The sequence below is a fragment of the Dendropsophus ebraccatus genome, chromosome 3 (assembly GCF_027789765.1).
Source record: "Dendropsophus ebraccatus isolate aDenEbr1 chromosome 3, aDenEbr1.pat, whole genome shotgun sequence".
Taxonomy (NCBI): domain Eukaryota; kingdom Metazoa; phylum Chordata; class Amphibia; order Anura; family Hylidae; genus Dendropsophus; species Dendropsophus ebraccatus.
Window position 1 is genome coordinate 111817960 of NC_091456.1, and position 16681 is coordinate 111834640.

At 44.5% G+C, this 16681-nt stretch overlaps 1 protein-coding gene across 8 annotated transcripts in view; it reads right to left on the minus strand.

Moving 5' to 3' along the window:
• Window positions 1-16681, minus strand: part of JSRP1 (junctional sarcoplasmic reticulum protein 1) — a 99357-nt gene that overhangs the window by 9669 nt on the left and 73007 nt on the right. For all 8 annotated transcript variants that reach the window (XM_069962512.1, XM_069962506.1, XM_069962508.1 and 5 more), the window contains one exon: window positions 15176-15243. In XM_069962512.1, the coding sequence (XP_069818613.1) occupies window positions 15176-15243 (68 nt within the window). The remainder of the gene's footprint in view (window positions 1-15175; window positions 15244-16681) is intronic.

The following is a 16681-nucleotide window of genomic DNA, read 5'->3' on the forward strand; positions in this document are numbered from 1 at the left end:
ATGGTCAGTATGGCAAAGGCAGTCTGACAAGACACGGACAGTGAGCCCTGAGCTGACCCCACCCACTGACCCTGCCTAATTGCCACGGACGGCCCTAAACGGCCCGGACAACCACGGAGTCGGTCCCTACACTAAATAGGTGCGACACACAGAGCACGGACAGACAAACAAAACACAATAAGAGGTGTCAGACAAACCAGGTCAGCAACAGTCGGGCAGCAAAGTACAAAAACAGCAAACAGGAGAATAGTCGAGGTCAGATGCAGAAGGTCCAGAATACAGAGATCAGAGGAACTAAACAGGGAGCTGAGCAGGCGAGTGAACTCTAATAGTCAGCAGGGAAGAGAGAAACTTGCTGCTTTTTATCTGGGATCAGAGACTAAGTCCAGCAGATGATTGGACCAGCCCTGATCCCAGCAGCAAGTTCAGCTGAGAAGATCAAGCAGAGCAGTAACCCCTGCACTGCCAGGAGTCTGCCAGGAAAAGCGGGTGTGGCTGTCAAATACAACACAATTCAGACAGAGTAAAAAAAAGAAAAACACAGACAAGCTCAGCGCTTCCTCGACCGCCCAGCATGGACCGAGGAGCGCAAAGTCATATTCCTAACAGTCCCCTCTTCTTTTCATCCTGGCCATGGAGCCGCTAGCGGCTCTTCTCCGGGCGGATCCCATCTATAAAGGACTCGGGTATACTGGTGGGAAGGACAGACTTGGGCTCTATGCTGATGACCTACTACTTTTTCTTTCTGAACCCGATGTCTCCCTACCCAGAGCCATTCAGCTTATAGACAGGTTTGGGGACTACTCTGGTCTATTGATGAATTGGACCAAATTCTTTCTTCTATATGTCCATCCCTCGAGAATTAACCTTTTAGGTTCTACGGTACACGGTCTCCGAGTAGTTTCCCAATTCCGGTACTTAGGGGTACAAATTAATGCCACACCTGCGGATATGAGGACTGCCAACATAGATCCTCTTATTGGTCACTTTAGGGACTAATTTAAGGTCTGGAGTGCCCTCCCTCTTTCAGTAGCTGGAAGAATAATCTGGTCAAGATGGTGGTGCTCCCTAAATGCCTGTATGTCCTCCAACATGTCTTTATACCGGTCCCTAAAATTTTCTTTAGAACATTGGAGTCCGCTATAATTGGCTTCATCTGGGGTGCCTCTAGGTCTAAGTTGCAACTCGCGAAGCTACAGAGGCCCAAGGACATGGCAGGCTTTGCGGTTCCTGATTTATATTTTTATTATTTGGCGGGTCAACTGAAATGCCTGCAATGATGGATGGAGGCAGAACCTGGTGCTAGCTCAGAGATACATCTTCTTGATTACTCGCACTCCCCTTCATTATGGTCGATCCTAGTAGCGGACAGACTTCCCAATACACGGCTTCTCCCTATTCATCACACTGCCCGTCAGGTGTGGCGTGCCGCAGCTAACATTTCCAATTACAGACACCCCATTTGAGTCCCCTTAATGGCACAATGGTAGATTTGCTCACTTACTGATGTTTCATGATGTAGCTTATTGGGAGGGGGTGGGAGTCCGATATGTGGAACAAGTTTACAAGAATGGCACTGTTGTTTAATTCGATACCCTGAAGACATCATATTTTCTTCCTAACCGTCATTTCTATAAATACAGCTGCGTCACTCCTTGCAGGCTCAATTTAGCCCTACTGAACCCCCAATCTCTAGCTACCCCCTGATAGGCGTTATTAGATCACAAGGCCCTGGCGGACTGGTCTTGTCCATATACTCCCACCTCATACGCTTGAAAGCTACCTCGACGCCCCTCCCGGCGCTGGATAGATGGCGAGATCACATTCCTGCATTATCAGATGAAACATATGAAGTTCTTCTAGAATCCCACCTACATGTATCACCCTCTGTAAATAATAAACTCACGCAACTTTATATCATTCATCAATGTTACTTAACTCCTGTCAGGTTGCATCGTATGGGTAGGATTCCTGCTCCGACTTGCCCCAAGTGTCAAATGGAACCGGCAGACTTTTGGCACATGATTTGGGCATGCCCTAGACTTCAATCCTTATGGCGGGAGGTGGGAAACACCCTCACATCTATGTGCCCTATGCAGGTCCCGCTGGACCCCACGGTTTGTCTGTTTGGTTCATTGAGTGAGGAGGTGTGGACACACCACAATGTGATATTCCTCAGGGAAGCCCTATTTCTTGCCCGCAAGGCTATAGCTATGAGATGGATAGATAAACGACCCCCCACGTTGGCAATGTGGATCAATATGGTTAATTTAGTGGTGTCCTTTGAACAACTAGTATATAAACACAGGGGTTGCCCAGCTAAATTTGGAAAAGTATGGGACGCCTGGTGTAGATCCCCTCGGACTCTCATTTCTGAGTCTGAACTCCCTGGATCTGGGTAGGATTTGACATTGTACGTAGAGACACCTTCCTCCTCACGTATTTCCAGTGTGCCTTTCTGAGAGATGGGATTATATTTGCGTTATGTTGCCTTTTCTGAATAAGTTCTTTATTCTTTTTGAATTACTGATATTTATTTACATGGAGCACTACTCTACTTGTTGTCACCCAACTTCTACTCTATGTATGTTTTCTGTTGTACATGATTGTATATGTATATCCATGATGTATGTATTTTTCCTTGCATCTCCTAATAAAAACGAGTTAAAAAAAAAAACATAAGGCAATGGAGTCACAGATCCATCTGGATATTAAAGGTTTTGAAGCCTTCCTCCTCTTATTCTTTCCTGCGAAAGGGATAAAGAAATTCTCGTCTTTACGAAGATCACCTACTCTATGTAGATAGATCTTGATAGCTCTGGATACGTCCAATAATGAAAGATCCAAGTCTTCTTCAGATGATCCAGTAGGAGAAAATACAGGCAATACTATAAGCTGGTTGATGTTGGCAAATGAAGCCACCTTAGGCAGGAATCCTGGAAGGAACCTAAGGATAACCTTGTCTTGGGAAAAAAAATCACGTATGGAGGTGCGGAGACAAGGGCTTGAAGTTTTCCAACTCTCTTAGCAGAGGTAATGGCTAGTAAAAGAGAAACTTTCAATGTTAACTTGAAGTTTACTTCCTCCCACGGCTCAAAGGGAGGAAGACACAGGCGTCTCAACACAAAGGATAAGTCCCATGGGTCTACCTGCTTTACCAGGTTAGGCCTAGTCTAGCCTCAACAAAATTCTTTACCTCCAAGATTTGAAAAGAACGAGAGTTTAGGTGTGCAGAGAGGGCTGCTATCTGCACCTTGATGGAACTAGGTTTTAATCCTTTATAGAAGCCTTCCTGTAAAAATTTCAATGACTGTGGAGTAGAAGGTTTAGGTCCATCAATACTCTTGCTCGCACACCAATCTTAAAGTCTTCCAAATACGTGCAAAAGATTTATTTGTAGTGCTACTACGAGCGTGAGAAAGGGTATACTATACCTTCTCAGAAAAACTAGAGTCTAATACGGTCCTCTCAGTCTCCAAGCTGAGGCTGGAAAGATTCCTGCACAGATGTTGACCCTGGGATATTAGATCCGGATGCAGAGGTAACCTCCAAAATTCCCCTCTGCTCATATTCATGGGCAGGGTGAACCATGACCTCTTCGGCCAGAAGGGAGTTATTATTATTACTGACGACTGATTTAGACTGATCTTCGTCAAACTCTGGGAATCATGGCTATGGGAGGAAAGATATACCCCAGCTGGTATGTCCATAGTATTGTCATTGAGTCCACTACCGTGGGATTGTCTGCCCTGTAAAGGAAACAGAAATTCCTCAGTTTGGCATTGCTTGCTGATGCCATGAGGTCTCCCTGAGGAAGCCCCCACCTCTGGGTTAACTGAATGAACACTCTCCTTGAGAGAGACCATTCCCCAGGAAATGTCAGGCCTCGACTCAGTCGATCCGCCAATGTATTGTCGACACCCCTGATATGAATCGCAGAGAGTCTGGTTATTCTGGTTTCTGCCCAACAGAAAATCTTTTCTACTTCCCTGAGGAGAGAAGGGGATCTGGTACCTCCCTGTTTAGGTACCCCACGCAGGCCATGTCGTCCATCCGGATTCTGACTGCTCTCTGTAAAATAAGAGGAGAAAAATGAAGAAGAGCTAGGTAAATCACTCTGAGCTCCCTCACGTTGGAGGGCAGAGCGGAATCCTGTTGACTCCTAGATCCTGCAGTCGTGAGGACTGTTAGATGAGCTCCCCAACCTGTTTACTGAAGCATCTGTCGTGATGGTTACCCAGTGTGGTTCTGAAGTTAAAACTCCATGTTTGAATTGTCTCCACCACATTAGAGAATGTCGATAGAACATGCATCACATCCAAGTCCTTCAGTCCTCGGTTCCATACTGTTATGGCACATGAGATTTCTTCAGAGAGGAGCACTAACGCCCATGGCACCACATCCGCAGCTGAGGCAAGGAGCCCTAGAAAGCGCATTAATGTTTTTATGGATACCTGATGAGGAGAAATTAGGATTAAGTCTGATTTCTCTATGTTGATGAGCCAACCTAATTGTTGAAGTATGTCCTGGACATAGTTCAACTGAACTCTCAGAAGATCCTCAGAAGATCCTTAGTCATAATCAACCAATCGTCCAGGTAAGGGATAATCTTTATCCCCTGTAAACAGAAGCGAACCATCATGGTGACACTACCTTTGTGAAAACAGGAAGGACTTTGAATTGTAAGTGTCTTACCTTCCCCTGGATTTGGATGGCGATTCTTAAAAATCTCTTGTGAGCCTTCAGAATCGGTACATGAAGATATGCATCCTGTAGATCTATGGTGACCATAAAATCTCCCTCCTGGAGGATAGATTTTACCGATCTTATGTTCTCCATGTGGAACGTCTTCTTTACGATGCACCTGTTGAGATATCGCAAATCTATAATAAGCCTCCACTTTCCGGATGGCTTCGGCACTAGAAACACTGGGGAGTAAACTCCCTGACCGATCTCGGATAGAGGAACATCCTCTAGAGCCTCTATGGAAAGGAGGTGACAAATTTTTGTCTCTATGACTAAGTGTCTTTCTGGCTTAAGATTTCTTGACAGAAGAAATCTTGGAGGAGGAAGAGATGATAAATGAAGGACATAACCATTTTGAATAATATTTAACACCCAGTGATCTTTTCTTAATTCTTCCTAGGCAGGGAGAAACAAACTCAGACGTCCCCCCCACTGGACTGCTTCTGGCGTCAGAAGTCTGGTTTCTTGTTGGTGTCCTTATTCTGCTGCTTCCCGAAACCTCTTCTGGAAAAGTTTCTTCCTCGACCTGTACTGGTATCTCCCTTTGCCTCGCTGAGGAGATTTTGCTCTGTGAAAGGAATCACGGCTTTTATAGGACAATGGTAGTGACTTCCCCTGCATTAATTTATCCAGCTCAGAGCCAAACAGCCTACCTGGCTGGAACTCCATATTACAGAGTTGAATTTTGGAGTTAGCATCTCCAACCCAGGGATTTAACCATAGCGCCCTTCGGCAGCGGTCGAGAGCGCCCTAGTTTTTTTAACGCTAACCTGGTTCCCTGAGATGCAGCATATGGCCATAATGACCTTTTTTAAAGGAGCGAAGGACCTTGTCCCTGCTTGCTCCACCTTCCGAATTTTCCTGGACCTTGGCCAGCCATCTTCTTAGGCTTCTAGAAACCTCAAAAGATATGGAGACTGCCCCTTGGGCTGCCGCTGCCGTAAATGATCTCTTGAGGGCTACCTCCATCCTTCTATCCATCGGATCCTTAAGATTGGATCCGTCCTCCGCAGGCAGCACAGTACATTTTGACAGTTTGGCTATGGCCGTGTCCACCTTTGGAGGCTCAATCCAGTCCTTACATTGTTCTTCCTTGAGAACATATAAGGTCTTCCTCTTGCTCAAGACCGGAGCCTTTTCCGCTTCCTTCCATTCCGCCTGTAACATAGACAATTAAGTCTTTCCCACAGAAAAAGCCCTAGGCTTTTTTTGAGGAGGACAAACCCTTATCCTCTTCTATTTCCTCAGGGTGTATTTCAGCTTGCACAGCTTTGCGGAGCTTGTAAATTCTATCAGCTGTGAAAAACCCCTTGAATAATTCTTTCTCATCTTCAGAAGTAAAAGAGGATTAAGAAGAAGAGGATGACTTAACTTCATCAATCACAGTAAATTCAGACCCAGGCTGGGAGAAGAGGGAGAAATACTCTGTTTGGTCTTTATCTTAGGACACGGGCGGCGATTCTCATTAGCCGCTAAAGTCTTTTGCACATAGTCGACATCCTGAACATCAGGATCCTCATAGGTTTAGGTCTGCATGAAGGACAGCGTACTGAAACACATAAGATTTATTCTTTCTTTCATAAAAATATTTATGAATGCCTATCTAGGAAAAATGATCCTCCTACGGTATCCATAGCCGTCAGGTAGAGGAGTCTCACACTCGGCACATAAAGTGCTTACTTAGAATGTCTTTTGCCAGCAGCAGGACTGTTCTCCATTTCAGATATCTGCAAATAATCAATGTATTACAATACATATAAACCACTAACCTGGCTAGAGTGATACCAGAAAGAGACACTAGGTGGCAGCAACACTTACTTTTAAGTATATAGAAGAGAGATCACAGCACTTTGCACTCAGATGATTTCTATTAGATCCGGATGAGCCACAGAAAATCCTTCCAGAGGAAGACAGCCAGACCTAGAGGTAGCAACAGCTTACCTTCTGCCTTATAAATGAACAACAGCTAATCCGGCGTGCAGAGAGCGCACGTGGCGCTGCTGGACCCCGGAAGTGACATCACGCAGACGCTGCAGTGCTGAGACACACGCAATGCTGATCCGTTCCACAGTCGAACGCAACCAGAAGAGACGCCAGCGGCTCGGTGACACGCAGAGAGCGTTTTAAGAAAACCTTAAAAGCTAAGACCTGCAGAAGCAAATATCAGGATACTACCTGGACACCGGCTCCAGCAGCATCCCAGCAATCATTACCTGAAGAGAAAACCTGAATGCAACAGGTAAACAAAGCATAAAAACGGAGGAGGGACAAAGTCCCCTAGGGCTAACAGCAACGAGCAGTAAACTTTATTAAAACAGCTAAATAATTGTTTAGCTGTTTTAGTATAGTTAATTTAGATTCGAATATTCACATATTTGATCGAACTCGAATCTTTCAAATACTGCAGTATTCAATTGAATACTATTCGCTCATCTCTAATTATTACATGAAAATGACAAGAATATTGAAAAAAGGGTGTGATATTGAAAAAATGTGATAAATATGTAAATACTAGAAAATGTACCCGGCGCTGCCCGGGTATAAAGTGTCAGTGTGTTAATTAGATTTGTTCCAAGGTCACCCAGGAGGCAAATCTATGTCCTAGTTTTTTTTTTTTTTGTTTAACCCCTAGGCACCCTGGATGTACAGTTACGCAATGGAAGTCTGTCACCAGATGACCCTGGGTGTAACTGTACTACCAGGGTGCTTCTCCTGCTATGAAGCGCGATCCGGAGCGGAGAGCGCTTCATAGGAGGTGGGGACCGGCTGCAGTGAGAAGCCGGCACCTCACTGTTAATGACAGGCCGTGGCGTTTAAGTGTAAGTGACAGGGGGAGTCCCCTGTCACTTACTGATCGGGTGACTGCGGGGGTCTCGATCGTTGAAATGGACAGCCGGAGGTCTCTCACCTGCCTCCGTGCGGTCCGATCGGCGATCTGCTCACTGAGCCTGCACAGGCAGGCTCAGTGAGCAGATCGCCTATCACACTGATCAATGCTATGCACCAATACACTACCCCAAAGCGACTCCCTTAATAAAAGTTTAAATCACCCCCCTTTCCCATTATATAAATAAAACATATAAAAATAATGTGAACATAATATACCGTAGTGTGCGTAATTGTCCGATCTATTAAAATATAACAAGCCTCATTGCGAACGGTGTACACAAAAAGAGGGAAAAAAGTGCGCGGATTACCAATTTGATGTAACATTATATTAAAAAAAAAATTATAAAAAGTGATTAAAAGATCCGATCTTCACAAATATGGTATTAATAAAAAACTAGAGATCATGGCGGAAAAAATGACACCCCATACAGCCCCGTAGGTGAGAAAATAAAACCGTTATAAGCGTCACAATAGGCCCATTTATTAATAATTAATTGCCAAAAAAGGATTTCATAAAATTTTTTTTTTAATATTATATATATATATATATATATATATATATATATTATATATATATATATATATATATATATATATATAAAACACATTAGAGAATCTGTGTAACCTGCTTATGGTTGTGTTAGGACTGACCTATAGAATAATGGTACCATGTCACTTTTACCATATAGTGCATTACGTAGACACCGGAACCCCCCAAAAGTTACAATATTGCATTCTTTTTTACAATTTCACTAATTTATATCTTCATAAATAATAATTTTGGGATTCCCTCATACATGTTATGGTAACATGAAAGGCGCCATTACAAAGTACAACTATTCCTGTAAAAAACAAGCCCTTACACAGCATGTAGATAGAAAACTGAAAGTGCTGGAGCTCTTAGAAGGGGAGGAGGAAAAAACGAAAACACTAAGATCAAAATTTGAGCGGTCCACTGGGTCATTTTGGGCTTGGTCCTCAAAGGGTTAAGGGGAAATCACCAGGAACCCTATATACCCCTTTATACGCTATATACCCCAACAGTTCTGCACTGTTTATGTAAATTATGTAAAGCTTATGCACATTAGAAATTAAAAACTTTAAACATCCTAAATATCTGATTTAAAAAAAACAAAACACCTAATAGCCAAACTGAGATGTCATGTGATCAGACTGTATACAGAGCCTATATATAAAACTGCCTATACAATACTGGCAGTTTTATATACAGAACCTGGTTATATACAGCCTGGTTATATGCAACATTGTCAGTGTAATATACAGCCTGGTTATATGCAACACTGGCAGTGTTATACAGTATACAACTTGGTATACAACATTAACAGTGTTATACTGAGCCTGGTTATGTACAACATTGGCAGAGTTATATGCAGCCTGGTAATATACAACATTGGCAGTGTTATATGCAGCCTGGTTATGTATAACATTGAGGCTGGGTTCACACTACGTATATTTCAGTCAGTATTGTGGTCCTCATATTGCAACCAAAACCAGGAGTGGATTAAAAACACAGAAAGGCTCTGTCCACACAATGTTGAAATTGAGTGGATGGCCGCCATATAACAGTAAATAACTGCCATTATTTCAATACAACAGCTGTTGTTTTAAAATAACAGCAAATATTTGCCATTAAATGGCGGCCATCCACTCAATTTCAACATTGTGTGAACAGAGCCTTTCTGTGTTTTCAATCCACTCCTGGTTTTGGTTGCAATATGAGGACCACAATACTGACTGAAATATACGTAGTGTCAACCCAGCCTGATAGTGTTATGCTGAGCCTGGTTATATACAACAGTGCTTCTCAAACTTTTTCTACTGGAGCCTCACCCAACAGACCAAGGCAATGTATGGGCCTCACCAGAATGACCAAGAGGGTGCCTGGGCCGCACTATCTGTAGTGAAAGTCCATTTAAGAGCTGAAAACAATGCTAGGGCTACATTTCACCCATCACCCATCTCTCTCTATATGCTAATGAAGCAAGTACAAAATAAATAATAATAATAATGTGGCTAAAATGGAGATTTTTGCAAACAGAAAAAGGACTGCAGATTATAGTTACTTTTGTTAAAACTGGCTCCCCAGCTAGGCCTCTGAACAACTAGGGGGCCCGCCTCACAGTTTGAGAAGCACGGATATACAACATTGACAGTGTTAGTGGAGGTCCTGCATACTTGTAGTATATAGTTGGTGTTGGTGGAGGTCCTGTATACCTGTAGTGTATAGTTCTAGGGTCCTGTATACCTGTAGTGTATAGTTCTGGGGTCCTGTATACCTGAAGTGTATAGTTTGGGCCCCCCCCGCCCCCGCCGCCGACTGCAGACCATATGTGTGTGCAGAAAACCTGCAGCTTATAATAATAAGTGCATACACAATCCAGCATCATCATAATCTGGCCCTCTTAGGCACTACCTTTCATCCTTGAAAGAGGTTTCAAGGTATCCAATACTGTATACACGCCCCCTGCAGGTAGCCCCTGTACTGTATACACCCCCCCCCTTTGCAGGTACTCCTATACTGTTTACACTGCCTCCCTGCAGGTAGCCCCCATATTGTATACAACCCCCCCACCGCAGGTAGCCCCCATACTGTATACACCTCCACCCCTGCGGGTAACCCCCATACTCTAAAAACTCTCCCCCCCACTTGCAGGTAGTACCCATACTCTATAACCCCCTCCCCCTTGCAGGAAGTCCCTATACTGTATACACTCCACCCCCTGTAGGCTTCCCCCATACTGTATACAATCCTCCTCACAGGCAGCCCCCATACTGTATACACCCCCACCCCTGAGGATATAGTCCCCCTCTATACACTCCCCCCACTTGCAAGGAGCCCCCATACTCTATACACACCCCATGCAGGTAGTCCCTATACTGTATACACTCCACCCCTGCAGGTAGCCCCCATACTGTATACACTCCTCCCCTTCTTGCAGGTTGCCCCCATACTGTATACACTCCACATCCGCAGGTAGCCCACATACTGTATACACTTCATCCCCGCAGGATGCCCCCATACTGTATACGCTCCCCCCTACAGGTAGCCTCCATGCTGTACAAACTCCCCTCTGATTGTAGCCCCCATGCTGTATACACTCCCCCTTGCAGGTAGCCCCCTATGCTGTATACACCACCTCCCCCAGCTAGCCCCTATGCTGTATACATTCCCTAACACCCCCTTACTGTATACATTCCCCAATATCCCCACCCGGCAGGTAAGCCCCTCCCTGTATACACAACGGGGTAGATTTATCAAATATGGTGTAATGAGAAACTGGCTCAGTTGCCCCTAGCAACCAGATTCCACTTTTCATTCCTCACAGACTTGGAAATAAAAAATGAAAGGTGGAATATGATTGGTTGCTAGGGGCAACTGAGCCAGTTTCACTTTACACCATGTTTGATAAATCTCCACCTGTAAATACACTGTTAGGGTACAAATTCACAGGGCGGATCCGTAGCAAGTTTCTCGCTGCGGATCCCTGCCCTGTACAGTCTATGGGCAGACAAACTCGCAGCAGAATGCACATCCCGCTGCGAGTTTCTCTGCAGCCCGCCTCGTTAACTCCCTGACCGCCGGAGCCTACACATCACTGGGTCCCCGCTCCGGCTTGCTTTGGGGCTCCCGGTGTCTTCACATGCCGCTTAGCCAATCAGTGCACTGTGGTGGGGCAGCCATTTCTGCTGGGAAGCTGCATTGCTAATTATATCACCTGTGTGTGTAGCGTGGAGATTTTCCCATTCATCCCTATGGGGCGCTCTCCCCCTCCCCTCCTGTACATCTGGCAAAGACGGGACCTTCGCTCTAACCTTCCCAGGCACCCAATGTATCTGTGTGCCAAATTTGGGGTCAAACGGTTCAGGCGTTTAAGTGTATAGAGGACAGATAGACATTCATTTTTAGGATATAGATGTCTGCAGGTCAATTAGGATAGTTGCTGCAGATTCCAACCAAACCACTACCCTTAATTAATCCGTAACTAATTAAAGGGTGTCTCTAGTTATGCTGCTGAGAGTATCTTATAATAGCAAGGGGAGGATTCCACTTTGTGTGTGGTACTGCAGCTTAGTTCCATTAATCTTAATAGAGCAGAGTTGTAATATCACAAAACGTTACAAACTCAGAGGTGCTCTTTCAGGAAGAAAACGGACATCATTTCTCAAAAGAAAAAAGAGTTTTCAATATATTTTTGCAAAAGTGACCTTCATATGTCAGTGGAAACTGTCAAAATATTTGTTTAGGGTGGGATCACACACAATGGATCCGCAGCGATTTTCACTCTGTGAATTTGAAGCAAAATCCACAGAACAATGTGTTTGTACAACTCCCTTAATCCCCCGCGGCCTGGTGTACAGTCATGGCCAAAAGTTTTGAGAATGATACAAATAATAATTTTTGCCAAGTCTACGGCTTCAGTTTTTAAAGTGCGAATTTGCATATACTCCAGAACGTTATAAAGAGTGATCAGCTTAACAGCAATTACTTGCAAAGTCAATATTTGCCTAGAAAATTAACTTTATCCCCCAAAACACATTTCAACATCATTGCAGCCCTGCCTTAAAAGGACCAGCTAACATCGTTTCAGTGATTGCTCCATTAACACAGGTGTGGGTGTTGATGAGGACAGGGCTGGAGATTAAGACTGACACCACTGGACACTTTAAAAGGAGGCTGGTGCTTGGCATCATTGTTTCTCTTCTGTTAACCATGGTTATCTCTAAAGAAACACGTGCAGTCATCACCGCACTGCACAAAAATGGCCTAACAGGGAAGAGTATCGCATCATCAAGAACTTCAAGGAGAGAGGTTCCATTGTTGCCAAAAAGGCTCTAGGGCGCCCAAGCGCCAGGACCGTCTCTTAAAAGAGTTTCAGCTGCGGTATCAGGCTACCAGCAGTGCAGAGCTTGCTCAGGAATGGCAGCAGGCAGGTGTGAGTGCATCTGCACGCACTGTGAGGCGGAGACTCTTGGAGCAAGGCCTGGTCTCAAGGAGGGCAGCAAAGAAGCCAATTCTCAACAGAAAAAACATCAGGGACAGACTGATATTCTGCAAAAGGTACAGGGAGTGGATTGCTGAGGACTGGGGTAAAGTCATTTTCTCTGATGAATCCCCTTTCCGATTTTTTGGGACATCTGGAAAACAGCTTATTCGGAGAAGATGAGGTGAGCGCTACCACCAGTCTTGTCTAATGCCAGCTGTAAAGCATCCTGAAACCATTCATGTATGGGGTTGCGTCTCAGCCAAGGGAATCGGCTCTCTCACAGTCTTGCCTAAAAACACAGCCATGAATAAAGAATGGAACCAGAATGTCCTCCAAGAGCAACTTCTCCCAACCGTCCAAGAGCAGTTTGGTGATCAACAATGCCTTTTCCAGCATGATGGAGCACCTTGCCATAAAGCAAAGGTGATAACTAAATGGCTCAGGGAACAAAACATAGAGATTTTGTGTCAATGGCCTGGAAACTCCCCAGATCTTAATCCCATTGAGAACTTGTGGTCAATCAAGAGACGGGTGGACAAACAAAAACCAACAAATTCTGACAAAATGCCAGAATGGACTGCTATCAGACAGGATTTGGTCCAGAAGTTGATTGAGAGCACGCCAGTGAGAATTGAAGAGGTCCTGAAGAAGAAGGGTCAACACTGCAAATATTGACTTGCTGAATTAACTCATTCTAACTGTTAATATAAGCTTTTGTTACTCATAATATGATTGCAATTATACTTCTGTATGTGATAAAAAATCTGACAAACACACATAAAAACCAGAGGGCAGCAGATCATGTGGAAATATAATATTTGTGTCATTCTCAAAACTTTTGGCCATGACTGTATACATAGTAATCACAGCCGTTGTTATTTCTACAGTATTTTCACACAATGGGGCGTGCGGCTCCGTGCGCAGCAGGAAATTCGGATGCGGGCACACATAGATGTGCCCCCATCCGAATTTAGTAGCGCTAAAGATCATCTGGCCGATACTGCAGTACCACCCGGTATGATCTTTTCTGAGACTGTCCGTTCCGTTACCTGGCCGGTCTTATACAGAGTGTGAACATAGACTTAGGCTATGTTCACACAATGTCTCTGCCCGGATCATCCCGGTCGGTACTGTGGGATAGGTGGGAGAAGAGGGAGGCTGTAGCCTGCAGACAACGGAGACCATGCTGTCCCTGCAGGTTCACGGCGGCAATATGACTGTGGGGCAGTTGAGGAGGAAGATGTAGCCTACCCCGGAAAACAGCAGCAGTACAGGAGGGAGTATTGCAGGGCCGAGCCGCACTGTGTCTGGGAGCAGCAGGTGCAGCTGATGCACAAACTATGAGAGCTGCCTCCCCAGTTGAGGAGGAGCCTGACCCTGTGGAGATAGACCTTGTTGTACACCCTCCCTGTCCAACATGAGAACACCACATCGGCTGCTGCCACTAATGGCCTTGTTAGTGTGACACCTGCTGCCGTCCTAGCACACATGGCTCCCTGCAGTGTTATCCTGCTCCTCCCGGGATAGTGGACTGACAGTACATGCAGCATACCAGTGCACCAGGGATAATACCACCAGTATATGCCTGTGCTTTACTAGGGACATCACTGGGGGTTAACTAGTCTACAAGGGACATCATTAGGGGTTAACCAGACTACCGGGGATATCACTAGGGCCAACTTTGATTAAAAGGGACATCACTGGGGGTTAACTAGGACTACCAGGGACATCACTGGGTATTGACTAGACTACCAGAGGCGTAACTGGAGGTTAAAGCGACTCTGTACCAACAATCTGACCCCCCCCCCCAAACCACTTGTACCTTCGGATAGCTGCTTTTAATCCAAGATCTGTCGTGCCGAATGGACCCCAGGACAGATCTTGGATTAAAAGCAGCTATCCGAAGGTACAAGCGGTTTGGGGGGGGGGGGGGGGCAGATTGTGGGTACAGAGTCGCTTAAGGTTGGGTGCATCACTACGTCACTGCCCCGCACAGTATAACATTGATTATATAAATGCTGTATGGACCTAGACAAGAAAAAGGTCCCCCACCCCTTACTTAAAGTGTCACTGTCGTTACTTTCAAAATCTAAATCAACTGTAGATGTTTAATAAAGCAAATTTGCAATACACAGTCATTTTTTTTTTTGCCATTATGCTGTAAAACAAAGATATACTTACCAGAAATCCAGGTCTAGTCTCCTGAAGACAGATTTTCTGACTTGTGCTGGATGAAAAAAACAGACTAAACACAGGAGTTCCGGCCAGTACAGAGGGTCACGGCTTAATATGTCTGTCAATCACATGGCTGCCTTCTCTCTGTGAGGACTTCCTGTTTTCTGACTGTTTTTTTTTCTCAAAAAACAGGAAAGAGTCAGAAAACAGGAAGTGCCGTGTTTTCCATGATAACAAAAAAAATAAATGAAAGTTGTAAACTTGCTCTATATCACTATATCTACTGTTGATTTAGATTTTAAAAGTTATAATGACAGTGACACTTCAAAGGATGGATTCTTAGCGTAGTAGGTCCTTACTAGTTCATCACTTTGATCAGGTGGAGTCCAGATTTCAGCTTCATCTGCCAAGTCGTCTTCAGCAGCATCTGAATAAAAGATTTTTCTCAATTAACTCTGCTTAACAGGATGCAAAATTATAACTCAGGTTAAAACAACACACAGCAGCAAAAGTAAGCAATTTAGCTACTTAAAAACATTTGCAAAATTGCTTACTTTTGCATTACACTTAAAAAAACTGAATACCCTTTAAACAGTACGACATATCAGTTCTAATATGCTTATGAAAGATTAATCTCACTGATAATGCAAACAATAACATATTTCATGATATAATCATGAGATAATCCTGTTGATAATTGAACTTCTAGCCAGAATGCTAATTTATTAATTTTTAAGAAAAAAAAATCAAGAAAATTGTTACCTAGAAAATAAGGCAAATACTTTAGATACTAAGTAGTACCTCAGCATTACTGATGCACATTCTACGTTGTGTTTATAAAATATAGAATGAGAACAACTTTATTAAAGGGGTATTCCAACTTAAAATCAATTGTTCCCTATTCACAGGAATCTAGGATCTCTCCTCTCAGCAATCTCCTTATCGTCCCCTGGCTCCTTTGTTTTGAACAGAGTACTTGACCCATGGCTTTATTTATACTCTATGGAGCTGCTGGAAAAAGCGGAGTGCTGGCCTCAGCTCTCTCTGGCAGCTCCATAGAGAATGGATACAGTCACAGGTCGCGTGTAGTACCTGCAGCTCTGTTCAAAATAAAGGAGCTGGGGGCTCATATGGAGATCGAAGGGTACAGAGGTCTGACCCCTGCAATCTCTTACTTGTCCCCTATCCTGTTGATATATGTCATAAAAATGGAAGTCTGTCTGTATGTCCTCTACAGTCTTCCAAACACCTGAACTGTTTGACCCCAAATTTGGCAAACAGATACATTGGGTGCCCAGAAAGGTTAGAGCGAAGGTCCCATCCTTGCCAGATGTACAGGAGGGGAGAGGGAGCGGAAAGAGCGCCCCATAGAAGTGAATGGGAAAATCTTCACACTGCACACACAGGTGATATAATTACCCCTGCATCTCTCCAGCAGAAACGGCAGTTGGAAGCCTTAGCAACCAACAGGATTACTACTTTCGTTTTCAAAAGGGAGCTGGAATCTGATTGGTTGCTAGGGCCAACTGCCTCACAACATCCACAGAAATAAATACAATAAGGGTGCCTTCACACCTACAGGATCCGCAACACATTTCACACTGGGAATTCACAGCGAAATTCGCTGCGGATCCAGTGTCCTTCAGCCCTGTGACCCTACATACTCGCAGCGGCATTAACATCCTGCTGTGAGTATGTAAATTAACCCCCTTGGTGGCCGGAGCGTAACTTACACTGACCGAGGCACCCATCATCCCGCCCACACAGACCGCTGTTAGATCATGCAGGCTCCCCTCCAGTGTGTTCAGCGGTGTGCTGCTGCAGCCGGGCACAGCTCTCTCCTCACGGCTCTGGATGCTGCACAC